The sequence below is a fragment of the Lissotriton helveticus genome, chromosome 4_2 (genome assembly GCF_964261635.1).
Source record: "Lissotriton helveticus chromosome 4_2, aLisHel1.1, whole genome shotgun sequence".
NCBI classification, from domain to species: Eukaryota; Metazoa; Chordata; class Amphibia; order Caudata; family Salamandridae; genus Lissotriton; species Lissotriton helveticus.
The window spans coordinates 80,300,527-80,328,171 of NC_136064.1; the positions used below are offsets into that span (position 1 = coordinate 80,300,527).

Sequence of the window (27,645 nt, forward strand, 5' to 3'; positions counted from 1 at the left end):
GCGGATCCAGAACACCTCGGCAAGACTCATCCTCGACATCCCCCGACACAGCCACATCTCCGGACACCTGAGAGACCTGCACTGGCTCCCGGTCAACAAGAGAATCACCTTCCGTCTCCTCACCCACGCACACAAAGCCCTACACAACCAAGGCCCAAGATACCTCAACAGCCGCCTCAACTTCTACACTCCCACCCGCCAGCTTCGATCGACCAGCCACGTCCTCGCCGCCGTCCCCCGCATCCGAAGAGCCACCACAGGAGGAAGGTCCTTCTCCTACCTGGCCGCCAAGACCTGGAACTCCCTCCCGATCCACCTCCGCCTGACCCAAGACCACCTCGCCTTCAGGAAGCAGCTCAAGACCTGGCTGTTCGAGCAGTAGCGGACCCCCCCTCCCCAAGCGCCTTGAGACCCTCCGGGTGAGTAGTGCCCTATATAAATGTTGTGATTGATTGATTGATGGAGTGGGAATAGTAATTTTTACCCTCCCACTATCCAACGCTTTCCCTACTGTTGCACTCACTGGAGTGCGAATAGTAATTTTTACCCCTACTCTATCCAATGCTTTCCCTACTGTTGCACTCACTGGAGTGGGAATAGTAATTTTTACCACTACGCTATCCAACGTTTTCCCTACTGTTGCACTCACTGGAGTGGTAATAGTAAATTGTACCCTCCTGCTATCCTACGGTGAAAATATTGAATATTTTTTATTAATATTACGTTAATATATATATATATGTATTAAAAAATCAAATTGTATGTTTTTTTATAACTTAAATTAATTATTTAATCATTTTAAGGTTATTTAAGTATTTTTCAGTATGTTTTAGTTAATTATATGTACTATTTCATTAATTTTAAATTACTTTTAAGACATTTTTTAAAAATCGATATTTTGACTAACTATATTTTTTACAATGCTATTTTTGATTCGATATTTTTGTACTTACCTGTTTGTAGATAGGAATTAGATATTTTTGCATTCTATATTTTTTCATCTATATTTTGGTAATTCTATAATTTTGTATTCGATATTATGTCAGTGATCCCTGCCTGGTCTGGGTTCATATCTTAGCCAACCACAACCCCCATTTCTAACACATAAGAAGGGCAAATCCGGTTGCTTGAGTTCTGGTTCAGGGAGGACCTGACCTGGCAGTTTGGGGCTGGACTGTTCCTATTTGAGCTGGGTCAAACCTGATTTGCATATGGGTGGGTAAAAACGGAGGTGGCATGGTGTGCAAAATAACGATGAACTGTGATGTGGACCCTAGTATTAACAGCAGCTGAGATTAATTTAAGAATTCCGTCCATCACTTTTATGTACTCTTTCTGAAGCATCCCTGAGGATGCAGCACTTCAGCTGTGGAGGAATGATAGATGCAAGAAAGCATGTGCTACAAAAGGCGAGTACATCCACATACCAATTGGGTGTTTGCGGGGTTCGTCATCAGCCTGCACTGCGCAGGTGAAGCTGACCTCAGCTTCAATGTCCTTCATTCTGTGGCTGGAGTGCCATGTCCCCAGGAAGGCCTGGTATATTGCTCTAAAGAGAAGATCTGTGATAAGCAAACTCAGGTAGACAGCGATTTGTGAGACTCCTTTCCCCCTGCCCCCCTCACCCCCATCCCCTCACAGGCGCGTTTTAGGTAATTGGGTACAATTTTGCAACTAATCAATTAATTCCAGGAAATGTAAACTCTAAAAAAACGATTGCAAAACAAAAACGGTTGGTAATATATTTATGAAAGCAAACAACCGAAATGTTGAGAAAATTAGAGCAATCATTGCAAACCATTAAGAGGAAGGGGCCCAGAGAGGGGTTGGAGGTTACCCGGTGTGGTTGTATTCCAATTTTCCAGGATTTAAAGAGAAGATTAGAACGTCAAGGGGGCAGAGACAGGTGATGTGAATCTCTATGGTCTTATGAGGTTTCACCCAGAAAGGAGCAAATGAATGCACAGCCAGGCAAACGTAGATTGCAGAAGGCAACTGCTTAGCAAAGGCGATTGTGGGAAAACAATCTCCTGGGGAGGAAACATGACCAAAATTGATTGACAAACAAGCAATGAATGGAGGTAAATATTAGTGGAGAAAAAAAGGACATCGAGCAATAAAAAGTTATTACTGAAATATATGCTATAAACTTTTATACCAAATCCTAATAAGAACACTCCGAATGTGATATCAAACTATTTTTTATTTTTACGTGAGTTGTTTGAGTAGAGTTAATGATTTGAAACCGATTCTCTTAAAATTATTATTATAACGGTTATATATATATATATATCTATATATATATATATATATATATATATGTATGTATGTATATATCAATGGGTAAGAACGGCGCAGAAAATTCATTAGTTGTTCGTTATAGGGGCATTCATAGTAAGCAGTATATTTTGTTGATTTAAGACACTAAAGGACACATTTTAAAAAGTGAATTCCATGATTTAAAGGTACTTCTGCACACTCAAATAATAACCAGGAACTGAAACAACTTTCCATTGGTCTTCCCAAACCCTGCTCCAATGTAGGACACAACTGAAGGCACACCTCCTGAAAGAAAAAGAATTCACAAGGCAGTAAGAGTCCTCTTTCACGCTCTCCTCTTAACTGTCTTTGACCCTGTACAGCGCTCCAGTGTCTTTTGAGCAGTTATGCACCATACAAATACTACAAGCATGCACACAACACAGCTTATGTCTGCAGATGTGACTCTGCCTTACAGTCCATGCCTCCCACATTAACCTATCAACCACTTCCTGCCTAGAAGGTCTCTTGCTGTCCCCTGCCACCAAAGAATACCACCGATTCTAGGATGTGATGCATAATGAAGGTTTTATTCATATACCAAGCAGCATAAGGCAGGAACAGATGGGTAGATTCACTCAGGGGGATGTGTTCTGTCTTCTCAGCCTAACCTACTCCTGGGTTACCCCAGCTAGTGCTGGAACCTCAAGCATCCTTAAGATACTGTGAGTGCTGGAGACATGCACATTCGTGGCTTTGGTGTCAATGCTTTGGCTCAATGTGTTGCTTCTCCTTAAAGGTGATATCGCCGAGTGGTCTTGCAAGGGGTGGATCACAGCAAAAGCGCAGAAACTTCAGCGAAGCGACGCAGGGAACCAAGAGGCTGCAGGATGGACCGGCTCTTAATCGGCAGTCTCCAGGGGTTCCTCTTGCTGGACCTCCCTGCGATTCAGACGGTGTTCGCAGATATAGGCTATCTGCGAGGTACAAGGTACGTCGTTCCATTTCCCTGTTTCTGAAAAAGAAATACTCAGTGTGAGGCAGGGACCTAACATCTAGGGGCAAAGAAAGTGTTGGGCTTGGAGATTGGTGGTTCTAGAAGGATTAGGGGTTCTAGTAGAGTGTGGGTTGGAATGAAACCAAGAGAAGAGTTTGTACAATAGTGACATCAGCTTCACTGAAAAAGGTGGAGAAGGCATGAAGCAAAAGTGCAAATTAGTATAAAGATGTCTAAGGATGGACTGATCATAATATGTATGTAAGGCAAAAGATGGAGAAAATGAAATACTTGTCTTGAAAGAGCAGATATGGTACATAAATTCTGGACTAAGATGCTTATTATCCAATGTAGTGAATCAGACATGCACAGTCATACATACACACATGGGCAGAGTCATGAATGAGAATGTGGTACACGCTGTACAACCCCACTCATAACAAAGTAACGTGTTCATTCGTGGAAACCCTGGTCAACTGTTGTGATTCGGATAGTCGCCCTGTGTATGGAAAATAGATATTTGAAGCTGTTGGTGCATAATACATTTTTATAGCTATCTAGAATACCATTCCCCAAATTTTGGAATATTATTTTCTATTAAAAAAGAAAGTGTTGCACTAAGATGGCGTCCTAAACCAGCCCTTTTGACATATTTCAAGCCTGGTGCAAATGGAAATAGATAGTTTTTCCCCCCACATGCTAGTAGCTGAACAATTGATTTCTGGGCTACTTCAATAGTCCAAGCCAAGATGGGTCTCAAAATTGGTGTCAGCGCCGCTACAAGGGGTTGGCCTAACGGCTAAGGCGCTCGACCTCGGACCTGGGGATCTGGGTTCGAGTCTCGGTAACGACGCCAAAAACCCCTGTGATTCTGGGCAAATCACTTAATCTCCCCGTGCCTAAAAAAAAATGAAAGTGTGTCCTCATGTAACGTAACTGGTGCTATGTAAAGCGCTCTGATAACTGATTCGGTTCGGTTCTAGTTCGCGCTATATAAAACTCCGGAAAAAAGAAAAAAAAAAAAAAACACAATCTCATTGCTACTTGTGTGTGGTTCCATCAGCAACTACACCTCTTATAATGAAAATGAATGAAATAAGGAACTGTGTGTCAGCGACTGCCTACCAGTCAGCTCCCGATCTGGGGGCATAGTTGTCAAATGTTCACATTATGCAGCACGCCACCTTCCTGTGCTGCACTGCATGAAATGGAGAAGGCAGGATAGCATTGTGTTTAACATTATATGGCGCATTCCAGCTTGTTCCTTGGTTAGCCATTCCATCACCCGTGGAGACCGCCGACTGGAAAACACGACCCAACTTCAACCTCGTTGCTGATCACCGCAGCCCGAAAATGCCAGGACGCACTTAAATGCCAAACAGTAGATGGGCCGTTTTATACTTTTGGACACCCTCCGGGTGCCTATTTAATCTTGTACCAGCCGGCGGCGCCCCGCCCCCCCCTCCCCCGAGAATCCATTGAGGAGAGCATCACCTGTTATTACCGGGTCTCCCACGCTTTCATCTTGTCGTAGGATCTTATCAGCCCCTTCTTGCCCGTGCATGCCCCCGGGGGCATTCCCTTTGCCTTGTCAAACAGAAACGCCACGGTGAATTTTCTGCCTTTTCCAGACGCAAGCTGATAGTAACTGTGCCTTCTCAAGATAGACTGCACCACCTGTGATAAACCAGAAATCCTACCTGATTGTGGTTCCCCTTCCGTCCTCTCACTGTGCCCTGATGAAGGTGTAGCCCCGGACGGGGCCATACACCGAAACGCGCGTAGGCGCTTGTTCCCACCCAGGAACTCTCAGAACCAACCTGGACTCCGAACCATCGGTCCCTTTGTTATTTTATAACCATCATCGCTTAGTGTTGTATGATTTGTGAATGATTGTTGTATGAATGTAGATGATATGTCAGAGCGGAATTTGAACCACTGTTTATATTTATTTATATTTTTGTGTCTATTTATTATGGTGTAGGTTTTCCCACAAAACATATTTATGTATCTGCAATGAAAGGCAGTCTAAAATATTTACTCATGAAAAATAAAATTTGATATAAAATGAATAAACCTGTATTTGTGGTGTAATTTGCCTGGGTTTAGGTGTTTCTATATTAATACATTGGACCTCTCCTAGGCCTTTCTGTCCAAATCTATAGGGCAGGTACCCGTTCCGTATTTGGCATTCCAGCTCTTTGCCTGCGCTGGCGCACAAAATTCTCCCTAGCACCAATGCAGGCGCTCTTGCACTATGCTGCAAAGGTGTCTGCGTTATAGGCAGAATTGTTTTTGTGCAGGAAAGGACACCACAGAGGCATTGTCCTCTTTCTATGCGTACTGTAGAGTGCAGCACAAATAGAAAGAGGAAAAAACGAGGAGAAATAAGCACGTGTCTCCTTGTTAAGCCTCTCCTGCAGAGACGTAGCATTTTGACGCATTCCCAGGTCAACCACTGATGGTAAATCTGAGAATGTGCCAAACTCCATAGTTGAATGCATGGGAACACCCACAGAATGTCTTCCTGGGGCAGAGTAACACAAGTCAGTGACTCAAACTGCCTTGTGCTACTCCACATGTTCCAGGTCAAGCTGGGACATGCAAGGTGGCTTTGCATGGCTTGGGAAATGATAGTCTAGGTTTTGCGCCCCCTTGCGTGGCGCAAGGCCGATGCAAAATCAGCATAACTATGGCCCCCTGATTTCTCCCACACAGGTGAACATTATCTTATCCTTAGCACAAACTACCCCTGCCAAGAGGAACGCAGCCCAAAACTCCTGAAAGAAGATGCGAGTATCTCCATTTCAAAAATTCAAATTTAGAGCTCTCTAATGTGGGCACAGTTAGACGTTGCAGTATTAGCAATAATTCTCGGGAAAATCGTTGTCACTGAACTCCAGTAGCATTTACAAAATGACATTTATTATGGTTCTGGACTGCTTCTCCCGTCTTCAATCAGGCTTCCACTCAAAGGACAGCACAGGAAGGGATTGGATAGGTTCCTGGTGCTGATGCCCTTCAGATTGTGTGGATGATGTCATGTCCGCCTCTTTGTCATGTTGGATCTGCCTGCTGCATTTGACACCACAAGAAGGTTATCTACAGTTGCAAGAGCTGAGATATCACCATCAGATAGTTCACACCTTTTCTCAGCAGAAGATCTCAGATGGTTTCCCTGCTTCGTTTTCTTTTGTTGCAATGGCCACATCACTGTCGAGCACCGGAGAGCTCTCCTCTTTCACTCAGAGATTTTATAATGTCTGGACAAATTTGACATTGTCCAGGGCCTCCCCCTTCCAAGGGCTCCCCTGTGAAAGTGAACGTTATCTCTATTTGAGCCCTATCTATTCTATTTCTCTCTCTTTAAACACCGCTCTCTCTGTAATCCTCTACCTCAGGCTCAGGCTCTCTACCCAGTGTCATCTTTTTAGTGTTCTGGGTAAAATATATTTTAACTATCTCCCTGTTAAAGCTTAACATATAATTTATTATTGTTTACCACCATGAATAGCATGAATTATCAGGAAATGGGCTATGAATTATTTTGTTTCCATACACAGACTCTAAAAACATTTTTTGGCTTGGGCCCTCAAAGATCTCAAGATGACACTGCTCTCACTGCCTAGTTCATCCCCTTGTTCAGTTGTTTCAGACTCCAACAGTGTGGAATACTTTGCAGTTGGCCTGGGCGGTAAATTTCGTTCCACTTGCAGAATTTGCGGAATTTGAGGAATTTTGCGTTCAGCGGAGAACGCCAAATTACCAAAAATTCTGCATTCTGCTGCTTCGCGGACTTTTGTGCTTGTTCATGTCCTCAAAATGCGTGTTCGCGAAATATTACCCCCGGGCATGCAAACAGCGTTCGCAAACAGGAAAAAAGCATTGCAAAGAAGCAATTCCGCGTGTTCGCAGAATTTCTGTGTGCACGAGGAGATTTTTTACCGTTTCGTGGAGCTTTGATGGTGATGCTCCAGTATACAGAAAATCTAGCCAAGAGAAAGAGCTTCAACACTGAACTTTATTTTCCTGATTCTCTCATAGTTAGAAATGGGTCGAACCACCTAATCACTCTCTTTCTTTCACTCAAATCATAATAGCTAATGCCTGATGACAAAGTGTGTTTCTCTGTTTACTTACTGAGCATCTCCATACAGAATTCCTTTCCATGCTGGTTGTTGGGTTCTCCAGGAGCCCAGTTCTGATAGTTGAAGTCAGTGCCATCGGTCCAACTATAGGATTCCCCCTACAGATAAAGAGAGAAGATGCTTAGACAAGAGGCACCCAGACACCAAGTGAAAGGATGGAATGAAAAGTCCAGCAAGAAGATAGCTTTGGAGGTCAATTGTTCCAGGCCTTGCAGTGATTTGCAGATTATTGGTAACCAAGAGGAAATATAAATGTGACAGGAATATTTCTTCATTCAAAACATCTTCTGCCACATATATTTATCCACTGGAAAAGTAACCTAATGTAACTGGCACCAGTGGTGTCTATTTTGGATCTCTCCTAGCGGTTAGTCTGCCACTTTATACCCATGATTAGATTTTTTAGACACATTTTGTCTGATGCACTACCTGGTGTTTTCCAGTCCTGTGATCTGTCTCTATAACTACACTGGCTCTATTTTATTGTCAAGAGATTCATTTTGAAGGATTGTTAGCATTTTACTGACACCAGTGGCCTTGTTTTCATTTTTAAATTTCAACCTAATAAAAGTGGCTTCATTTGCTATACATACCCTGAATATTGACTGGAGGCTTAGAAAGGCTGAAAAACATTTTAAAATCTATAGACTGGAATAAGAAATATTTGCAGTAGTACAAATGATTTTATTTTGATGCACGTTTGGTTTTGCACAAAATAAGCGAGATGCATATGCAGGGACACAATATTCATAAACCTTTGTTTGCATGAAAATTGGTGGGCTTTTGTGATTGAGCGTTCAACATATTGATGCATCCACACACAAATGTAACTTTTGTTCGGTTCTTGGCACAAGTGACAGCTCACAGGCAATAGGGGTCAAATTTTAAATTCGAGCCATGAGCCTGATTCATGAATTTTAAATGTACCCATTAAGTAGAGCTACAAATATACATGCTTGTAGTCTTCTAGGGGATATTACTGGGCAGGTAGATATTGACTGGCAGGCCAGATAAATAGTGTAAAGGAGAGCCATATTTAGCTGTCCATTAAGAAAAATGGAACAACAAGCAATGGTGGGATGGTGGCAATCTTGGTCTTGGGATGCAACATCTGTGAGGCATTTGCATGTAAGTGCATATCCAGATGTACAATAGTTTGTACAAAGGCGAGTGCATGAGTTATTTTCAGATTAAAAACAGTAAAATAAGTTTTGAATAAAAACATTTATATTATTTTAATATTCAGATAAGATGCATAAATTAAACTCCTGTTTCAGGAGCTTCAAGATATGAATGAGTATGGGTTTAAAGCACGTTACATATGTTTTATTAATTTATGATAATACATTTTTGTAAATGTTCATGATCTTCCTTTTGGTGATTTTTAAGGCCTGGACTTTTTGGACTTCTTATTGAAGGCCTTGTGCTAGCTTTAGGCTGCTTTTATGTTCAAACCTGGGAACACACCAGCAGTTGACAAGCACCAACCTGTCTGTACTGAGCCCTCATTTCTTTAATTTACCGTTCTGTCTCAGCAAACAAAATCTTTAAGCTAAAAAACAAAAGACTCTGAGTAACAGGATTGGAGGGTGTAGCTGAATAAAGCCATTGTAGAGTGGGTCCACTGGGGAAGGAAGGAGTAGGACCAGTAGGAGCAGGATGACGACAAGTAGAAGAATAAGGGCCAGAAGGAGGATCACAGGGAGGGCTAGTATGAAGACAGCCTCAAGGAACAAGACAAGAAAAAACAGGCTCAGGGAGACCTAATCCATTGGAATCAGTGTTATCAATGTCAGAAAGGACCAGGAAAAAAGAGACAATAAGGAACAGGGCACGGACAAACAGGACTTGGGGCATTAGGACATGGATGAGAAGGTTAAAGAGAGTCAGGATGATATGGAACAGGGGAATCTTGACTCCGTGGACAAGGGCCAGAAGGAACAGAAACACTAGGGGTAGAAGGAACAGAAGGCCAAGGACCATAACAACAAGGAGGGCTAAGAGGGCCTTGGTCACCAACCAGGACCAGAGGGATGCGGACAACAAAGGCCAGGAGTAGCAGACCTAGGTAGACAGATCAAAGAGGACCAGTACCAAGAGACCAATAGAAAGAAGGATCAGATACAAGAGGATCAAGACACACAGAGATCAGATCAAGGAGGACCAGTACCAAGAGACCAATAGAAGAGGGACAATACACACAGAGATCAGATCAAGGAGGACCAGTACCAAGAAACCAATACAAGCATTTGCAATGCAATAGGTCTTGCATTTTCGAAACTTTAACCTATTGGTATTGTAAACGACAATGCCTTTTATTACTGCAGTTTTTTTAAACAGAAATAAAAAGCATTGTCATTTACAATGGCAATAGCTCAATATCTCGCAATTGCGAGACCTATTGCATTGCAAAAGCTTGTTGAAAGATGCTGTTGAGGGTTTCATCCTGATTTCAGAGGCCAGAAAATTCCAAATTCTCGGGGCGATACTAGAAAAACTCGATTGTAACTTTTATTTTTATTGAACTATAAAGTCTTGAATTCTATACACATTGGAGGGTGGAACTATCTGTCCTGTACCTACATGTGTCTACCATAAATGATGGAATATGGTAAACTGAATGGCTCGGTGGCTGAAACTGCCCTTAAATCAGTATAGAAGGCCAACCCTTTCTTTTTCCTCCAGGGAGATGGTCCCTCTACCCTTAGAAACATTCGATGGTTGAGGAAGAGGAGTCCTTCACTGATAGAAACATCACCCGAGCTATTCAACAATAAAGATGCATGTTTGGCCTTTTCAAATCCGTACTGCTATCCCCTAATACTCCTCCCTAGCTCCCCTACCCTAACTGTGGACTAGTAGGGTAAATCCTTGATTCTCAGACACTGCTCCTGGCTGATGAAGCCAAACCCACACTTCTTGGAACCATCGGCGCAGGTTCGGTGATGAATCCCTACAATGCGCGTCATTTGGGACATCAGGAGGCTGGTGGTCATGTTCAAGAGACACTTCAGTCTGATACGAAACAATGTGTTTGTATGCTCACTCCGAGACACTTGTAACCGGGTCTGCTGAACCTTAAAATGCTTTATTGTGATCCCTTGTTTCTTGATAAGACTCACGCTGGGGTGAATCCGTCTCCTGGGAGCGGAGGTGAGGCTGCTTGTGGGACGACAATGTCCGTCCAACACCACCGCTGACACAGAGCACATGCGCCGGAGTGAGTCCCTTCCAGGCCCCGCAGCCCCCGAGGGGCGCTCACTGCACGCGCCTGGTTTGCATCAGAGATGCTGCGGTCAGAAATATGGTTTTACTCAGCGACTCCTGCCCCCGCCGTCTGATGCCCCCCCACACGATGTGTCAAGATACATATGCACGCACAGACACAGCAGGTAAAGGGAAGGAGACGCAGACACACAAACAGCCATGCACACTCGCGAACACACATACACACAAGCACAGACAAAACACACGACATCTGTCCCTGGGTGGCTTGAACAAGCTCTTAATTTGAAGCAGGGCTCTGTCCACTCAAGGACCCCTCTCAGCTTGTTGTGCGGGAAGACAATCTGAACTAAGAATTACAAGTGCCGGGAGGTCTAGGAATCAAGGGAGACGTCCAGCTGTCTCAGCGAGGAGTGCACACCAAGCGAGCAGATCCCTGTTTCATAGACTACTGTGATGGAAAACACAGGGTACGCCATCCGGTATCACACATAATGCCGACTGACCCCTACTGGAGTCAGAGACATTCACACGTACTCAAATGATATATCACATACACCAGCAACCATAGCAGCCTTTTATTTGTATGAAGCGCGAGACATTGTACACAATGGGCATCACTCAGTACCCAATCACTGTGCCGGGAACGTGCGTGCGGTGACGGTAGACGCAAACTGTGAATGATCGTTCAATAGACTGATAGATAAAGCGCCTCGAGATATGTACGTATGTTTGCACACTGTTGGCAAGATAGCTCTCTCTGGGTCAGACCTAAACATGCCAAGAAGGGCTTCAACTATGTCGGGAAGAAATAATTCTCAGAATCCCTCGTTGCTGTTACAAGTGAAGGAGAGCCTTCGCTTCGAAACTCACCTTCTTTTATGAATCTGTAGATCCGAAGGGCTGTACCCTGGGATTAACTGAAAATGTACCCCTTCGATAGCAAGTACAGGATTCAAGGGCTAGGGCGCTCGACCTCGGACCTGGGGAACCCGGTTCGAGTATCGGTCATGTCGCTAAACCTCCTGCGATTCTGGGCAAATCACTTCATCCCTCCAAGCCTAACAAAACGAATGTGTGTCCGAGCAACAACAAGCTTCATCGCTTATCAGCGATGCGCGACTCTCTGCAGACTCCCCCTGCATTCCAGAGAGGCGCGCGACGCGATCAGGTCTATGCTGTGGAGAGAAGACCTGGCCACGCACAACGTTATCCTATGGGGAAACGCTGCGCGCGGCCAGGTCTTGTCGAAACACTGGTTTTTGAGCTGAGACGACGACTATAGTTCTCGCAGCGAGAACGCGCTTTCAGCGCGTTCGTCGTAGCGAGACCTAATAAAGAAGGATCAGAGACAGGAGGGACAGTGCCAGAGAGATCAGATCAAGGAGGACCAGTACCAAGAGACCAATAGAAAGAGGGACAAGACACACAGAGATCAGATCAAGGAGGACCAGTACCAAGAGACGAATAGAAAGAAGGATCAGAGACAGGAGGGCCAAGACCAGAGAGATCAGATCAAGGAGGACCAGTACAAAGAGACGAATAGAAAGAAGAATCAGAGACAGGAGGGCCAAGACCACAGATATCAGATCAAGGAGGACCAGTACCAAGAGACCAATAGAAAGAAGGATCAGAGACAGATGTGCCAATACCACAGAGATCAGATCAAGGAGGACCAGTACAAAGAGACGAATAGAAAGAAGGATCAGAGACAGGAGGGCCAAGACCACAGAGATCAGATCAAGGAGGACCAGTACAAAGAGACGAATAGAAAGAAGGATCAGAGACAGGAGGGCCAAGACCACAGAGATCCAATCAAGGAGGACCAGTACCAAGAGACCAATTGAAAGAAGGCTCAGAGACAGGAGGGCCAATACCACAGAGATCAGATCAAGGAGGACCAAGGGGCCAGACGCGAATGGACCAGTCCCAGAAAGTCTATGATCGGAAAGGGCCTGGGCTAGTAGGACCTGGAGACCCTATATTAGAATGATCAGGGATGCTATAAAGACCAGGAAGTCTAGGCCCAGAGGGGCCAGGATCAGAAGGTCCATGAGGGTCAGACTCGGAGCCGATCCTATATCAGGGTGACAAGGACGACATTAACAAGTGTGACCATCAACATGGGAACCAGGAGGATCAGTGTCAAGGGGGTGAAGAAGTCCAGACCCAGGAGGACAATGATAGACGGGACCCGGGTAAGATTTACAAGAATAAGGTGGATTGGGCAAACCAGGAGGACCGGGGAGACATTTGTAGAGCTAGGGACATTAAGAGCAGTGGCTGCAAAAAATCTGATAGTTGAAGTCCAGAACTAAGACCAGGACTACATGGACCAGGATAAGAAGGAGCAGAAGGATTAGGAAAAGGCAATCCAGGGAAATATATGAACCAGCGGAGCAGGAGCAGGAGGACTGAAGGATGAGAATTAGGGTGAAGGGAGTGAAAAGGTCCAGGGGCGGGAACCTGTGAAACAGGAGACGTGGGATACAAAAGACTAAGGGCCATATTTATGGCCCGATTTGCGTTGTTCTTGAACCACGCATTGTGGTGCAAGAGCGAAGCAATCCATAAGTCATATATTTGAAGCCACGCAAACCCACTTTGGGTGGCTTTGAGTGGCTCAAAAAATATGGAGTAAGACAGGGCAGCACAAATTTATTTATTTATTTATGTTTTTGTATAGCGCAGGAAGTCAATCCTCGAAAGGATATCTCCGCGCTTGATTATTACCAAAAGAGCCAAGAGACTGATAACTGGGATAAGGTATAAAAGGCGTAACTAATAGGCTACAAATAGGAATGTTTTCAGGGACTTCTTGAAGGATTGGAAATTAGTTGTACTTTTGAGATCGCAAGGCAAAGAGTTCCAGAGGATGGGGCCTTTGTAGGACAGGGCTCGTCCTCCCTGTCTGGCTTTTTTTATCCTAGGGACCTGGAGTAGTTGATGACCACTAGATCGCAGAGTGCGACTGGGAATGTAGGGATTGAATATTTTTTCCAGATATTTAGATCCTTTGCCAAATAGACATCTATGAATAGTGCAGCATATTTTGAATTTGACACGCTGTCTAATTGGCAGCCAGTGGAGTTTTGACAGCAAGGGGAGTGGGGCAGATCTTGGTTGGGCGTTGAGGACTAGTCTCGCAGCAATGTTCTGGATCACCTGCAATCTCTGCAGTTGTTCCTCATTTGCAGAGATCAGCAGGCCATTGCAGTAGTCCATCCTGCTTATGACTAGGGCCTGAACGAGAGTCTTCCTGTAGGAGTCGGAAAGGAATGGGAAGACACGCCGTAGCAGACCTATGACTTGGAAGCAGGAGCCTGCTACTTAATGTATGTGTTCTTTGAAGAGCAGTGCTCTATCTAGGCGTACCCCAAGGTTTTTAACAGTTTGTTTGGGGCTTGGGGTTGGTCCTAAATCTAAGGGCCACCAGTCTGGAGACCACAAAGTTGAAGCCTCCCCAAACAACATTACCTCAGTCTTGCCTACGTTACACTGGAGGCGATTGCTGGCCATCCAGTGGGAGATTGCCCTCATTCCTTCTGCAAAAGATTTTTTTATTGCGGGCGTTAAGGTTTTAAAAGGGAACAAAAGCTGTGTGTCGTCAGCGTACGACACAGGGGTGAACCCGTAAGATCTTACAATGTCTGCCAAGGGAGCCACATACACGTTGAAAAGTGTGGGGCTCAAGCATGAGCCCTGTGGTACTCCCTTGGTGAGCTCCCTTGAGATAGACTTGTGGGAGCCCAATCTCGCCTCTTGTTGGCGATCCGAAAGAAAGCTCTCCAGCCAAGAGAGGGCCATCCCTTCCACTCCCCTCTCCTTCAAACGACCGAGAAGTATCTCATGGGAAACAGTATCGAAAGCAGCGGATAAGTCCAACAGCACTAGAATCACTGAGTTCCCTCCATCCAGTGACATCTTGATGTTATCGGTCACTGAAAGGAGGGCAGACTCAGTGCTGTGGTTTGGCCTAAATCCAGATTGTGAGAGGTCCAGGCACTCCGCTGCTTCGATATGCTTGGATAAATGGACGTTGACGTGTCTCTCGGTCATCTTACTGAGAAGGGGTAGGAGGGAAATGGGTCGGAGGTTGGAGAGATCAGTCCATGGAGTTGCTGCATTCTTTCGGATTGGATTCACCACTGCTTTTTTCCATTCTTTAGGTACGGATCCTTCCCTGAGAGAGTGGTTGATCAGTGTTAAATAATGGGGTTTAAGCAAATTTTGCAAAGAAACAGTGGTTTTGGCTGATAAGAGATCATCTGGAGATCCAGATTTTATATGATTCATTAAGGAAATAAGGAAATCACTGTGTTGTGTTAGTCTGCCCTGGCTTTGGCGCTGCATGGGGGTTCCCATGCTGTTCCCATGGTTTTTGACGCATTCCCAGACTTATAAGACATTGTAAACCTGGGAATGCGCCACAAGGATACAGGGAGGCATAATGAGGAGAAATACCTTTATTTCTCCTTGTTTTTTCCTCTTTCTCTGTGTGCTACATTCTTCAGCACGCAGCGAAAGAGTAAAAACCCTCTCAGTATTGTTTATGTGCCGGAAGGTACCCCTTCTTGCACAAAAACAATCCTCCCAAAGCGGCACCAGCGCAAGGGAAAAGGACCAGGAAAGCGCCATATTGGATCCATATGGAGCATTCCTGCCCTTTCCTTGTGACACCAGGTTGAGCAGCAAGCTGAATTGCTGCGCTGCCCTGCATCACTAAAGTCATAAATATGGCCCTAAGTGCAGGAGTAGATGGGACTGACGACTAGACAGACCAGTAAACACAGAGACAAAGACTTCTAAGGCTTGCATGCAGAACCATGAGGGCAATGTGCAGGGGGACTAGAGCAAGGAGAAACAGGACCCTATTGAAGAAGAGTTCAGGACCTGGAGGGTAATGACCAGTAGTACCAGTAAATCAGGATAAGCAGGACAGGGACAAGGAAGACCAAGGAGACCAGTAGCAAGGGCACCCAGAACACCAGAGCAAATAGTACTAGGTGAGCTAAAAGGATCATGACCAGGAGGACTGGAAACAGGGCTAATTGGACATGAAGTTTAGGACCTAGGGGACCAATGTTCAGATTACCAAGTGTGGCAGAGTAAAGGGAATTGGACAGTGTGTGGCAAAGAGGACCAGGACCACAATGACAAGGTTCAGAACGACCCAAATAAGGAGAACATGGATCAAGAGTCCAGGATCAATGGCCGCAGTACTAGTATGACTACAATGACGCAAAAAAGGAGGACTAGGACAACCCAAACAAGAAAGACTAAGAGAGTCAGAACCCAAGAGGCCAGAAGGGCATGGACCTGCAGTATCAGACGTAGGAGGGTCAGGGTGAAAAGAACCAGGTCAAGGTGACCAGGGCCAAGAGGACCAGAAAGATTCAGAGCCAGATGGGCCAAGGCTGGGGAGCCAAGAGGGCTAAAAGCCAAGGTTTCTGATAACACGCTCAATAGGACAAGAAGTACCAAGAAAACCAGAACATAGAGACCAAGGCTAGGATGGTTGGTGAACCAGGTCCATAAGAACTAAGCCTAGGAGAGACAAATCTTAAGAGCCAGGACTAAGATGATCATGATCAACGGGCACATAATCTTGAGAAAGGCTTTTATAAGCCAGGAATGTCAGGTAGGTGAGTCGAGGAATACAAGAAACCAATCAATCAATCAATCAATCAAACAAACAGGATTTGTAAAGCACTTCTATTCTCCTGCAAGGGTATCTAGGCGCTGCGAGCTGTGCTGTTCAGGAGGAATTAGTTGAATAACTAGTTCTTGAGTCCCTTTCTGAAATCCTCAAGGGAGGATGAGGTGGATGGGGAGGGTGTTCCAGGACTCAGCTACGAGGTAGGAGAAATAGCTTTAGTGGATGCAAGGGTGTGAGCGAGGGAGAAGGAGGCGAAGTGCCAGGTGTCGGGAGGGCTGGTGGAAACTCATGCCGTGCTTGATGTATGCTGGTCCTGATTGTGCAGGGCTTTGTACGCCCGGGTCAGCATCTTTAATTGACATCTCTTGTGGAGTTTCTTGAGGAGAGGGTTGATGTGGGTTTGTCTATTTAGCTCAAGTGGGAGCCTGGCTACTGAGTTCTCTATAGTCTGAAGTTTCTTCAGGAGGTGTGCGGTATTTACTACGTAGAGTGTGTTGCCATAGTGCAGGCAGCTAGGTCTACCACCAGGACTACTACCAGAGCCAGAAGGAAAGAATTTTAAGAGGACCAGGAAACAAAGACTAGGGGGGCGGGAAGATCAGGGCAAAGAGGATGAGGATCTTGAGTATCAGGACCAAGAGGACCAGGGCAAAGATGATCAGGAACAGGATGATCGCAGCCTGAAGGTCCTGGCCAGAGGGATAGGAACAGGATGGCCAGAAAGATAAGCAACACGATGGCCAGGCCCTGGAGAACCAGATAAAGTAGAGGATTGTGTAGAAACATAAGGACAATGAGCAGGAAGACAGGGCCAGAAGGATCAGGACCTGTTCCAGGAAGGCCACATTGAGGCAAATAGGACCAGGGGGTTGGAATAGTCAAAGAAAATGAGGGCAATCTGTACCAAAAATACCAGGCGGACCAGAGCCAGGAGGAACGGACCAGAGCCAGAAGGATTCAAAGGATCAGCACCAAGATGACCAGGAACTATCCTAGGAGCGCCAGGGGGATCATGATCATAGGACCAGAGTACTAATCGAAGCAGAAAGACTAGGACCTGTGGATAGCAGGACCGGGAGGAGGAAAATCAGTAGGACCAGAACAGTCAGTGTCAGGAAGACTAAGGGGACTTGACCTGGATGTCCAGAAGGATCACCAACCAAATGACAAGGCTCTGAAGGACGCAAGCAAAGAGAACCGGGACCAAGAGGGTCCAGACCATTGGATTTAGTGAGGACCATGAGGACAAGGCTCAGGGCCATGAGGATAAGGATGATCCAGACCAGGAAGACAAGGGCTAAGAGGGCAAGGCCTAAGAAGGACAGGACACAAAAATAAAAGGTAGAGTGAGGGGCCAGCAGGACCAGGAACCGATGTACTAGGAATCAGATGAGCAGGGTGTGAAGGATCAGAAGAAGCAGGTCAAATGGATGAGGGTCAAGAGGATCAGGAAAGAAAAGCAAGAGCTTGAAGAAGGAGGCCTGAAAGGATCAGGAAGGCCAGAAGAACCAGGATTAAGAGGATTAGACATACAAAGACCCAAACAAGAGGGGCAGAAACAAAAGGGCCATCAGGACCAGAACGAGGAGGAAAGGGAGGACCACGATGAGGAAAGCCAGGATGACAGGAGCCATGATGACCTAGCAGGGTGGCTAAGAACAGGATGACCTGAACAAGGAAAATCATGGCAAAGTAGACAAGTTACTCCAGGATGACAACAAGCAAGAGGGCCAGGTCCATGAGTTGCATGACCTGTTGGAGGAGGACCCAGAGAACTAATCCGGTTCATGTGGACTAAGGTAAATAAGTCCAGGGACCAGATGGGGGAGGATTAGGTGGGTTAGAAGGCTCAGAATAAGCCGGAACAGGTACATGGGGACCAGAGAGGTCAGAACCAAGGGAAGCAGGATCTGAAGTTCCAAAGTGGAGCAGGAGGACTAGGAACTGGGGTATTAGGATTAGGCAGATGAGGATCAGAGGAACTAGGACAACCAGAGCCACGAGGACCAATGGGACCAGACCTGGACCAAAATGACCAGGCCCAGCCCAGTAGGATTAATAAGGAGGACCAGGATCAGTGGGAGCAGTACCAGGTGGACCACAAGGACCAGGGCAAGTAGAATCAGGGTGACCCAAACCAAGAAAACTAGGCGTGCCAGTCTCAGGAGAACCAGGACAATGGTTCTAGGTCGATATGGACACAGCAGACCAGCAGGGTCAGGGTGAGGATCAGTAATAAAATGATCAGGAGGTCCAGGAAGGGCTAATGCAAGGATGATCCTGGAGCAGGTCCAGGAAGACCAGGGTCAGGAAAGACTAAAAACCAGATAACAGATTCAGGAAACCAGTACCAGGGTGACCTGAACTATTTAAACCAGAGCCAGGATCAGGAGATTCAAAGCAGCCCAAAAAAGTAGGACTTAGAGCAGGAGTAGGAGGAGGATCAGCACCTAAAGGAACAGAAGGACCTGGAACAGAAGAAAGAAGACAGAAGGCAGGAGGACACCTATGTTAGTCTAGGCCACATGTATTAGGATATCCCTTTTGTAAATAGTTCTAATTCATGCTTCTTATACTGCCAACCCTGAGAAATCCCACCTCTTCAGCCCACATATAGATCTGGTAAGTATTTGCTAAAAAATACGAAGATGCAATATGAGTAAAAAGCAGGGACTGTTACGCTCTTACTTCTGAGTGATTCTAAAAGTTGATACTGGCACAGTAGTCTGATGGTGGATCTGAGGGCATAGGGACTGAAACTTGGTTGAGGAGTTTAAAGGTGGATAGGTGAAAATGAGTGTGGTTTGTGAACGATGTCAGAAAGTGTTTGAGAAATGTAAATGGTTGATGTCACGAAAAATGGTTAACAAAGGGGGTCAAAGGGCTCTGTTAACCAGCAAAGGGGAGCTCAGGATCATAAAAAGGCTCTGATGAGCAGAAGTGTGGGGTGATGGATGCTCCACATAGATCGTCTTAGATGGCCTAAAAATGGATTTTGTGTAACTTATTTATTTATTTATTTTTATTTATTTACTTGATTTATATAGCGCATTATAACCCAGGGGTCTCTAAGCGCTTTGTCAGAATCGAAAACATCAAGTAGCGTGGAGGACAACTGTTCATAAAATTTACAAGCCACCCCATGCTTGCTGGAAAAGCACTGTTTTTAATTTTTTTCGGAAGGACAACAAGTTAGTCTCCTTCCGCAATTCCATTGGCAGCTTATTCCAGGCTGCTGGCAGTAAGTAGGAGAAAGCACGACCACCCACTGTGGCCAGTCTACAGCGTGGTTGAGTAAGGAGGGTGGCATCAGCAGATCGAAGCACTCTAGCTGGCCTATAGGGGATTAGGCGAGATTTCATGTAGGTTGGCGCCTTACCGTAAAGGGCTTTGTGAACAATGCACAGCCCTTTAAACATCACCCTTTGCTTAACCGGCAGCCAGTGCAGTTCTAGCATAAGGGGAGATGCATGGGTATTCCTAGGCTTTTTAAAAATAACCCCCAGATTCCATGTGTGTGTGTATGTGGGGTGGGTATGGAGCAAGTGCGTAGTAGTAAGAACTTTTTTGTGATGAAAGTCTAAGTGCATGGACCAGTGTGATGCATTTTGCATTACATGATAGAGAGCAGATACAGCTTCATTACATATAGGGCATGTATTGACAGCATCCCTGTAGGTCAAGGGTGGTGACCCTGAACTGAAGTGAGGGAGAATTGAGAAAAGGCTACCCAACGAAATTTTTGTGATGGTCCTTTTGCAGCAAGGGTCTGTTGATTAGCTCTTCCTGAGTGACGACATAGGGTAGATGTTAGGAGTACGGGATAGGTCATAGGTTTCTCTTGTTTAAAGGTGTCACAGTTTCTAAGTAGGGCTGCCCTTTAGCCTGTGTATGATGACTTCTCAGGAAGGATGATGCCAGCCAGGTGCTGAGATCTCATGCATCATTGTGTCCTTGTTTTGGATTCTTCTCCTTGGAGCCAGCGCTATTGCTCGTTATTGCTATTGCTGGGCGAGCCATCACATACCACCTAGACTATGTCTGAGCTGCAGCTAGAAAATTAGATTTGAAAGAATATCCCCCCAAATCAGTTCTGAAACCTCAAAAGTGGATTCACATCCCCTGTCTGGAAAATGAGTTTTAAGGTTGAACTGTAAAATGATCGATCTGTAGGCCGCAAGAATTGAGGTAACAAAGTGCCTATTTGATCCCTGTCTTATTTCTTACAATGAATACAAATCTCTGGGAGTTTGTTCTTCAGTGTCTTTTATGTCTATATGTCTTTTTCTGATTTACTGGGAAAATTAATTGATATTCCAATGACATTCAGGTCAAATAATTATAGTCCCATTCCTTTGCTTGCGGCTTCTCGACAGAAGAGTTACTCTGATGGCCAGCCGCGTAGCTAGGGGGGCGGACCGCCCCAGGCGGCACTATATTGAGGGCGGCGACAGCTGCGCAGCACTGGCCCGTTGCGGCGGCCTATATAATGTATTTGCGGCCGCGGTTTGAACTGGCCACGGGGCACGCAGCGGGGCTCACAGTCATTGGACAAGCTGCATGTCAATTAGGCCGGCCCAGGTGCAGTGGTTGACGCAGTCTCAGATTGGCCCGGCCGTAGCGCCGCAGGAGGACGCATGACGTCATGTCCTGCTTCCAGAGAGCGCAAATTAAATACTATTCGCAGTGGCACCTCACTAAGACCTGCTCAGCTGGGCCCATACTGAGCTGTGGGACAAGGCCATGCACTAAATGGTCATGACGCCGCCCGCCAGCAAATTATTTCCGGGAGCCCGGGAGGGCCGACTCAAGGCAACATGCAGTCAGTCAACTGAGCGCGGTGAGAGGATGAAGGCCGGTCGTCACCGGTGCACAGTTAGAGTCACGCTACCTCAGCATGGGGGCAGAACATTAATGCCAGAACGAACGCTGTAAGTTAACCAGCTACTAGTCATATTAACACAATGAATGAATCAAAAAGTAATGTTAGCAGAGCGTGTGATGTATTATTCTAGTATTGCTGCTGCGTGGTGCATTTAAAGTGATTGCCTGACGCCTTGTCTGCCTGTGACCATACTGGGTCTCATTTGCCTGAGGCAGATACAGGAGGCGGCAGTTTTGTTTTTCCTTGCTGTGCACGCAGGCGTCAAAACGGCGTCTTTCTTCTAGCTGTCATCTTCTGTGAGCCGGGGCCTGTCCTGTCCCTTTTTCGAGCAAGAGCTTGCCCGACCTCCTACTCCCACGTACTGCTCACCAGGTTGGTAGGCATCAAAAAGATCCATGCCCTGTGTGTTGCTAACAAGGCCCTCCTATCCGTGACCCCAGGCAGTATTTCGTCACGGGGCGTGCTGTGTGGCTGGCAAGTACAGTGCAGCTGCTCATATCACACGAAACAATTGAGTGATTGAGTCAGGTGTGTGCATGTTGTTTGTGGTAGTATAGGCACCAAAATGTAAAACAAGTGTACTGCTATTAGAAAAAGAAAAAGTTCCTGTGCTGATAAAAGGAGCACACGTACGAGTCCATTTTTGTTCGAATCAAACTGCTGAAGTGTATCTGCAAGCAGTACTGTCTATGTGAACGCACACCTCTTTTGGAAGCACTAACTTGTTTGTTTCAGTTTATTACGAAAAACTTAAACAATGCTTCTCCCGAAGTAACCTGAATTGTGTAGTCTCCCTAAACTTTTTTCAAGTCAAATGTACCAGTTATGCAGAGTTTGTGTAGTTCCTTTTAATATGCCCACAGATGGAATCTATACTGAAAAAAACACAATTTTATTCCACATGGTGTCAAGATACAGTTTGGGCCTGTGATATTTCCTTCCAGTTAGTAGGTACTCTACATGCAAATCTGTTTTTAACAGTGGTACTCCTGATCCTATAAAGGTTCACTTATCTACAAATATATTTAGTATTGAGGTGCATTCCGAGAGTCTGTGTAACCTCCAGACCCCATGAGTTGGTCCGCTGCAAGACTGTGGAGTAAGTACTAACAAAATATGACTGTGGAAGAAAGGTTAATAAAGTTCTTAGAATGAGTTCTGCTGTGAACCATAACTGAATCTCTTTAGTTTATGAAATATTGTTTTGCCCATAAAGTTTAGATTACATTCAGATTAGTAAATGTAGTGGTGTCGATGGTCTGTGCAGCTGGATTGCAAGGAGTCGTCGCCAGTTAGTGCCCTTCCATTTCTGGTGCTTTGAAGCAATATTCAAGATCTCCTTAGAGTTTTGCATTGCTAAAATGGGTGTCATTTCTGATATTTGTATGTTTCCCTTGTATTCATTGCTAAAATTTGATCGCAAGAAAGTGTCACTCATAGTCATTGAAATGTCACTCATAATTACACTTAAATTATGAAAATGTCACACAAGGCATTTTGAAACCTTGGCAGCTATGCAACACCAATATTGTTCTGACCTCTCAAACTATGCTCCTCGGGATACAGGAGGCAGGAATGGCTCGAGGGGGTGATTCCTTAATACATGTGGCCATGGCTGTTTTCGTATGAGCATCGCATCAGCGATGCACAGCCTCACACATTTCAGCAATGGCAGGGGGCTGGTTTTGTCTATCCTGAATTTACAAATCGCATTGAATGAGCACAAAGGAAGAAGGTCCAGGCAGAATGGAAAAAGAATATGGGGGCCTCTGTTGGATTGGGTTTATGCTCTCTGGCTGGCCCCGGATCCTTGGGTAGGATGACCTGGTTTTGAGCCTAAATGCAGGCATGGTTTTTGCACTGTATGGATTTTTCGGCTTACACATGTTGAGTACAGCACTTTATGATCAGATTCGTTTTGATATTGGTATATTATACGGGCAGGCTGCTCGAATCCTTTGCAGAGGTCTAATGGGGATTGTACTAATGTCTTTTTTTTAACATATTTTATTCATGTATTTAGTCTCAAAAGTCCATGGTTTGATAAATGAGTTCTAATGTCCCCTACAGTTTTTTAATACAGTATCAATTTTGCTCAGATGCTTTTTGTAGTTCTATTTTTGCTTAGTGAGTCTTTTGTGTGCTGTTTGATAATTGATTACTTACTGATTATGATTCGATTCTTGCTGAATGTGCACACTCTCTCTCCGTTTACTTATTGTATTGGTAAAGTATGTTGAAAAGCTTTAATAAAAATGATTGGAAAAAAAATATAGGGGTATTCAATTGAAAAAACAAGAGACCTACAAAGTTGAGGGAAAACAACTCGGTAGGAGATGGTTTGAATAAAAAGTGGTAATAGAATGGATAATTAAAGGAATGCGGAGGCAAATCGGACAAGGAATTAATTAAAGATTTAAGGGATACTCTACCAGCCACACATTTTACTTCAGCTTGTTCAAATGTTTTAAACTGTTGATGTCACAAACTGGGTAGGTAGAACTGATGTAAGTTTTGGGTTTCCTTCTGCTTTTCCTTCAGCGGTGTAGCTAGGTGGGGGTGGTCTGCCCCAGGTGGCACTATTTTGGGGACAGGGGCTGTCTAGCCCTGGACCATGTCATGTATGTGCATGTAACTTACATGATCACTCTAACTATTAGCGGCGATACTACGTGTCTCTCGGACCTCTTTCAGGTGCTCGACGTCCTTTTACCCTAGCACCAACCCAGGCGGGGGGGGGGGGGCGGCAATCTGAAGGATGGCCCCGGGCGCCACAAGCTCTAGCTACGCCCCTGCTGATGGCCCAACACAGTTGGGGCCGTCGAAAGAAGCGCTCTGTTCTGTCTACCGTTTTTAGAGTAAAACCTGGCTGTGAGGGACAGGGGAAATAATGATGACCCTGTAACACTGGGAGAAAGCTCCCAGTGTGTGTGGAACCATTAGCATTTTTGTTTTTCAAAAACAAACTCGTGCATTTAGGATTTTGTTTTTAAAAACAAAACCTGTTTGAAAAGTTTGCTACCCAGCCATCATGTCTGACAGTACTCTCCTGCAAACGTTTTGTGCATAGACCGGAAAGGACACCGGAAAGGACATGACAGCGGTTCCTGTCAATCTGGAGTGTTTGCCACAGGACCTGAAGACAACTCTAAATTTGACAGGCGGAGGTCCCTCAGGATGGCAAAGGTATTGTCCTCTGCTATGCTGAGAGAGTTAACTCCATCCTCGAAACTCTAAACGAGGCCCATCGTTTTTCATCGTTCTGTCATGAGATTGAAATGAATCCTCTCAATTATACTATGATGGTCATTTCTTAAGGAGCTCTAGCAAATTGTTTCTATTTTGATAAAATCACTCTGAATATTAGGTGGTTGTATGTCACTGGCAAACGACATTTCCATTTCTGGATTTTGCTTTTACAATCCATTGTTTTCAGTTGTTTTTTCTGATTTGTTTAATTGAACTGAACCAGAATGAATAATTCAAGAACACACTGGTTTGATGCAGAAAAAGAGATATTCTGATAAGATGGAACGTTTAGTAGACCGGTCTCTGGCCCTGGAGCAGTCCTATAGCTTTGTGAGTAAGAGCGAATACATAGCTATAGAAAGCTAAACAGCTTTAACTAGTCTTGCAAATGGTTCTCATCATCTTTATCAATAGTCGCCTCTGTGTTATAATTAGTCACCTCTGCAGGTAAACGTAAATGAGTAGGAGCATTTATGTGGCACGAGACAGATCCATAAAGGGCCTCTCAAGTCACAATGTCTTGACCTATTGGGTAGAAAAGTGACATTCTGTGCAATTTCTGTCAAAATAACTTGGAAACAGTCAATTATTTACAACTTAAAGGCCTATAAGTTAGTGCCTGGATCTAAGCCAGTTTTAGAACTTAGGGCCTCGTGTCGCAAAATCCTAACTAAGGTTTCTAACCACAAAAATGCTTATCATTATGTACAAAATCCTTTTTATGAGTTAACAATTATTTCGACTAGTGAAAGCACTTTTGCAATTGGTTCTAAATTGCAAATAGAATGGTTTATTAAAGGGGTTTCCTCCCATCTTTTCCAATTTGAAAAGGAATTTTTTGATAGTTTGTGACTGCAATTACTGTTGCAAACCATTTATGAGCTATCAACCCCTGAGTTGATGTGGTAACTAATATGCAAAGGGAAAGGGGTTTCTTTAGCACCCTTTTCTTTTGGGAATCATTTTGTCTGCCTCAGGGGAGAAATTTTCCAAAACTGAAAACTTTTTTTTTCGAACCATCACTGGTTCCTTTAAGAACATCAGCTGCTTTGGAAAAAAAAGAATGTTTTCCATTTTGGATTGCAGTCACAGAGATGATGATACGCTGATCCTTGCAAACCACCATCTCTGTGATTACAACCAATCACAGAGGGTTGCAAATTGGCACCTGACTAGTAAATATTATAGAGGCAGGTCACATTCAGTATTTTCTGGACCGACCAAATAGTACATATGTCAGTTTTAAAAAAACTATTTTGAATGTGGGGAATTTGTGGACACTATTTGTAAATAAAATAGTAATGCTTAAGAACCCTAATTTTCACAACGAGATGGATGCCAGTTGTGTTCACTCCTTGTTTGAAATTCTACCTGGTATACGTACCTGTTGAAATCTGCATAAGGCGTAATAAAACAAAATTATGCTGTTTAGGCTTCAGCTGGGTAAATAGTGAAGTTCCTCTGCTACCTGCATGTGTACTGGCCAGGTTGAGCACCCTGTCTGCTATTTAGCAAGAAACCAGGTAAATGAGTGAAGGTTTTTGTTTGCTTGACTGCTGGCCAAATAGTGCAAAGCCTCTGCTATTTAGCAAGTGGGCAGGTAAATAGTGAAGCTCCTTTTTATATGCATGGTCGCCAGCCGAACAGGGCAGAATCTATACTATTTAGCCAGAGGCCGGGTAAATAGGGACCTTTTTCCTCTATTTGCACGGCCTCCAGCTAAACAGTGCACAGTCTCTACTATTTGACCACGGCCGGGTAAATAGTGAAATTCTTATGCTATCTGCACGGTTGCTGGCCAAACTGTCATTATTTAGCCAGTGGCCGGGTAAATAGCACATTAAACAAAAAGTAGTCACCCGTATTGTGCTTTTGGAAATCTGGCAGCTTTTGCAACTTTGCGGGGTCCTTGTAAATGTGCCTGCTTGCGCTCGTAAGCTTGCGGGTGTTCCTGATGCTAGGCTACGAATTTCTAGGATTTGATCAAGGTAAAAGGTAAGGGTGTGATGAGAAACATCAGAGACATGCAATGCACTGTTTCCGAACACCCATACATTCTGGCTTTAAGGATTCCTTGAGTTCCACAATACACTTAAAGTTTTTAAGACATTTTTGCACTTAATGGACTTTGCGTGAATAGAGTGAAATGCATCTATCATTTGGAAATTCACAAGGGGCTGTAAGGAAGTGGAGGATCAGACAATTAGCGGGAGAGTAGAGTAATATTGAATTTTCATTGCACAAAAGGACAGTAAAAACGTAAATCATACAATTTGTAATTTCCAAGCTCTACGCATGTGTTCTTTACAGAATGTAGAATTTACAGGCGTACTGTTAGTACAACAGTTACATCTTTTGTTCTAAATGCAATATATATTTCCATCAGTATTACCTGCAACAGCACTTGCATAGTTAACGGACAAACAAAAATGTTTCTGGTTTAAGTGTTGACGTAAAGCACTCGCACCACAGTATGCACACTGACCGCACAGGTTTCAGCCAATCTCAAAAGATCTAGAATGCCCCCCTCACCCCGACCACAGTTGCTCCGACAGTAGTACAGGTGTGAAGTTAAACGTACCTGTTGTAAGTGGACTCCTCCCAACCAGGCACCTGCGACCCCGGAGGGGAACAACTTTGAAAGAAATTGGTTGACCCTGCTTGAATGTATGGAGGCCAGGCGACTACCGCTGTTGCGCCTCCTGCAGGACAACTGGCAAAGAAAGGGGGCATAAGATGTTAGGACACCACGTGGCAAATCGGATAGTCCTATAAGTGAAGAGTAAGATCAATAGAATATGAAACAATACACCTGCACGGGGCCTTATGTTCGACCGATCTAAACACTTCTTTCAAACAACTCACAGGATCCCTTCTCCAGCAAGGATGAATGGCAGCGCCCCTGTTTGCGCTCGCGCACCGTGCTGACGCAGAGACGCGCAGTGCGGCCATCCTACGTGTCACTTGCGCGGAGAGGCTAGAGCAGCACTCTTAGAGGCTCTGGCCCTTTTCAGCCGCTGCTTCATCCTTCAATGCAGGCCAGGGGCGGCTGGTGACATTTGAAAGTGGTGGGGGGCGTAATCTAATTTGCATATTGCACCGCAGCGAGCGAGCCCGAACTACCTTGCATCCATCCATACATCATTCATGCATCCACCCATCCATCCACCCACCCACCCATCCTGCATCCATACATCATTCATTCATGCATCCACCCATCCAT

At 44.9% G+C, this 27,645-nt stretch overlaps 1 protein-coding gene across 2 annotated transcripts in view; it reads left to right on the plus strand.

Moving 5' to 3' along the window:
* LOC144752201 (C-type lectin-like) overlaps positions 1-27,645 on the plus strand; it is a 615,868-nt gene that overhangs the window by 55,372 nt on the left and 532,851 nt on the right. For both annotated transcript variants that reach the window (XM_078640150.1, XM_078640149.1), the window contains exon 3: positions 3,059-3,250. In XM_078640150.1, coding sequence (XP_078496276.1) covers positions 3,059-3,250 — 192 coding nt within the window. The remainder of the gene's footprint in view (positions 1-3,058; positions 3,251-27,645) is intronic.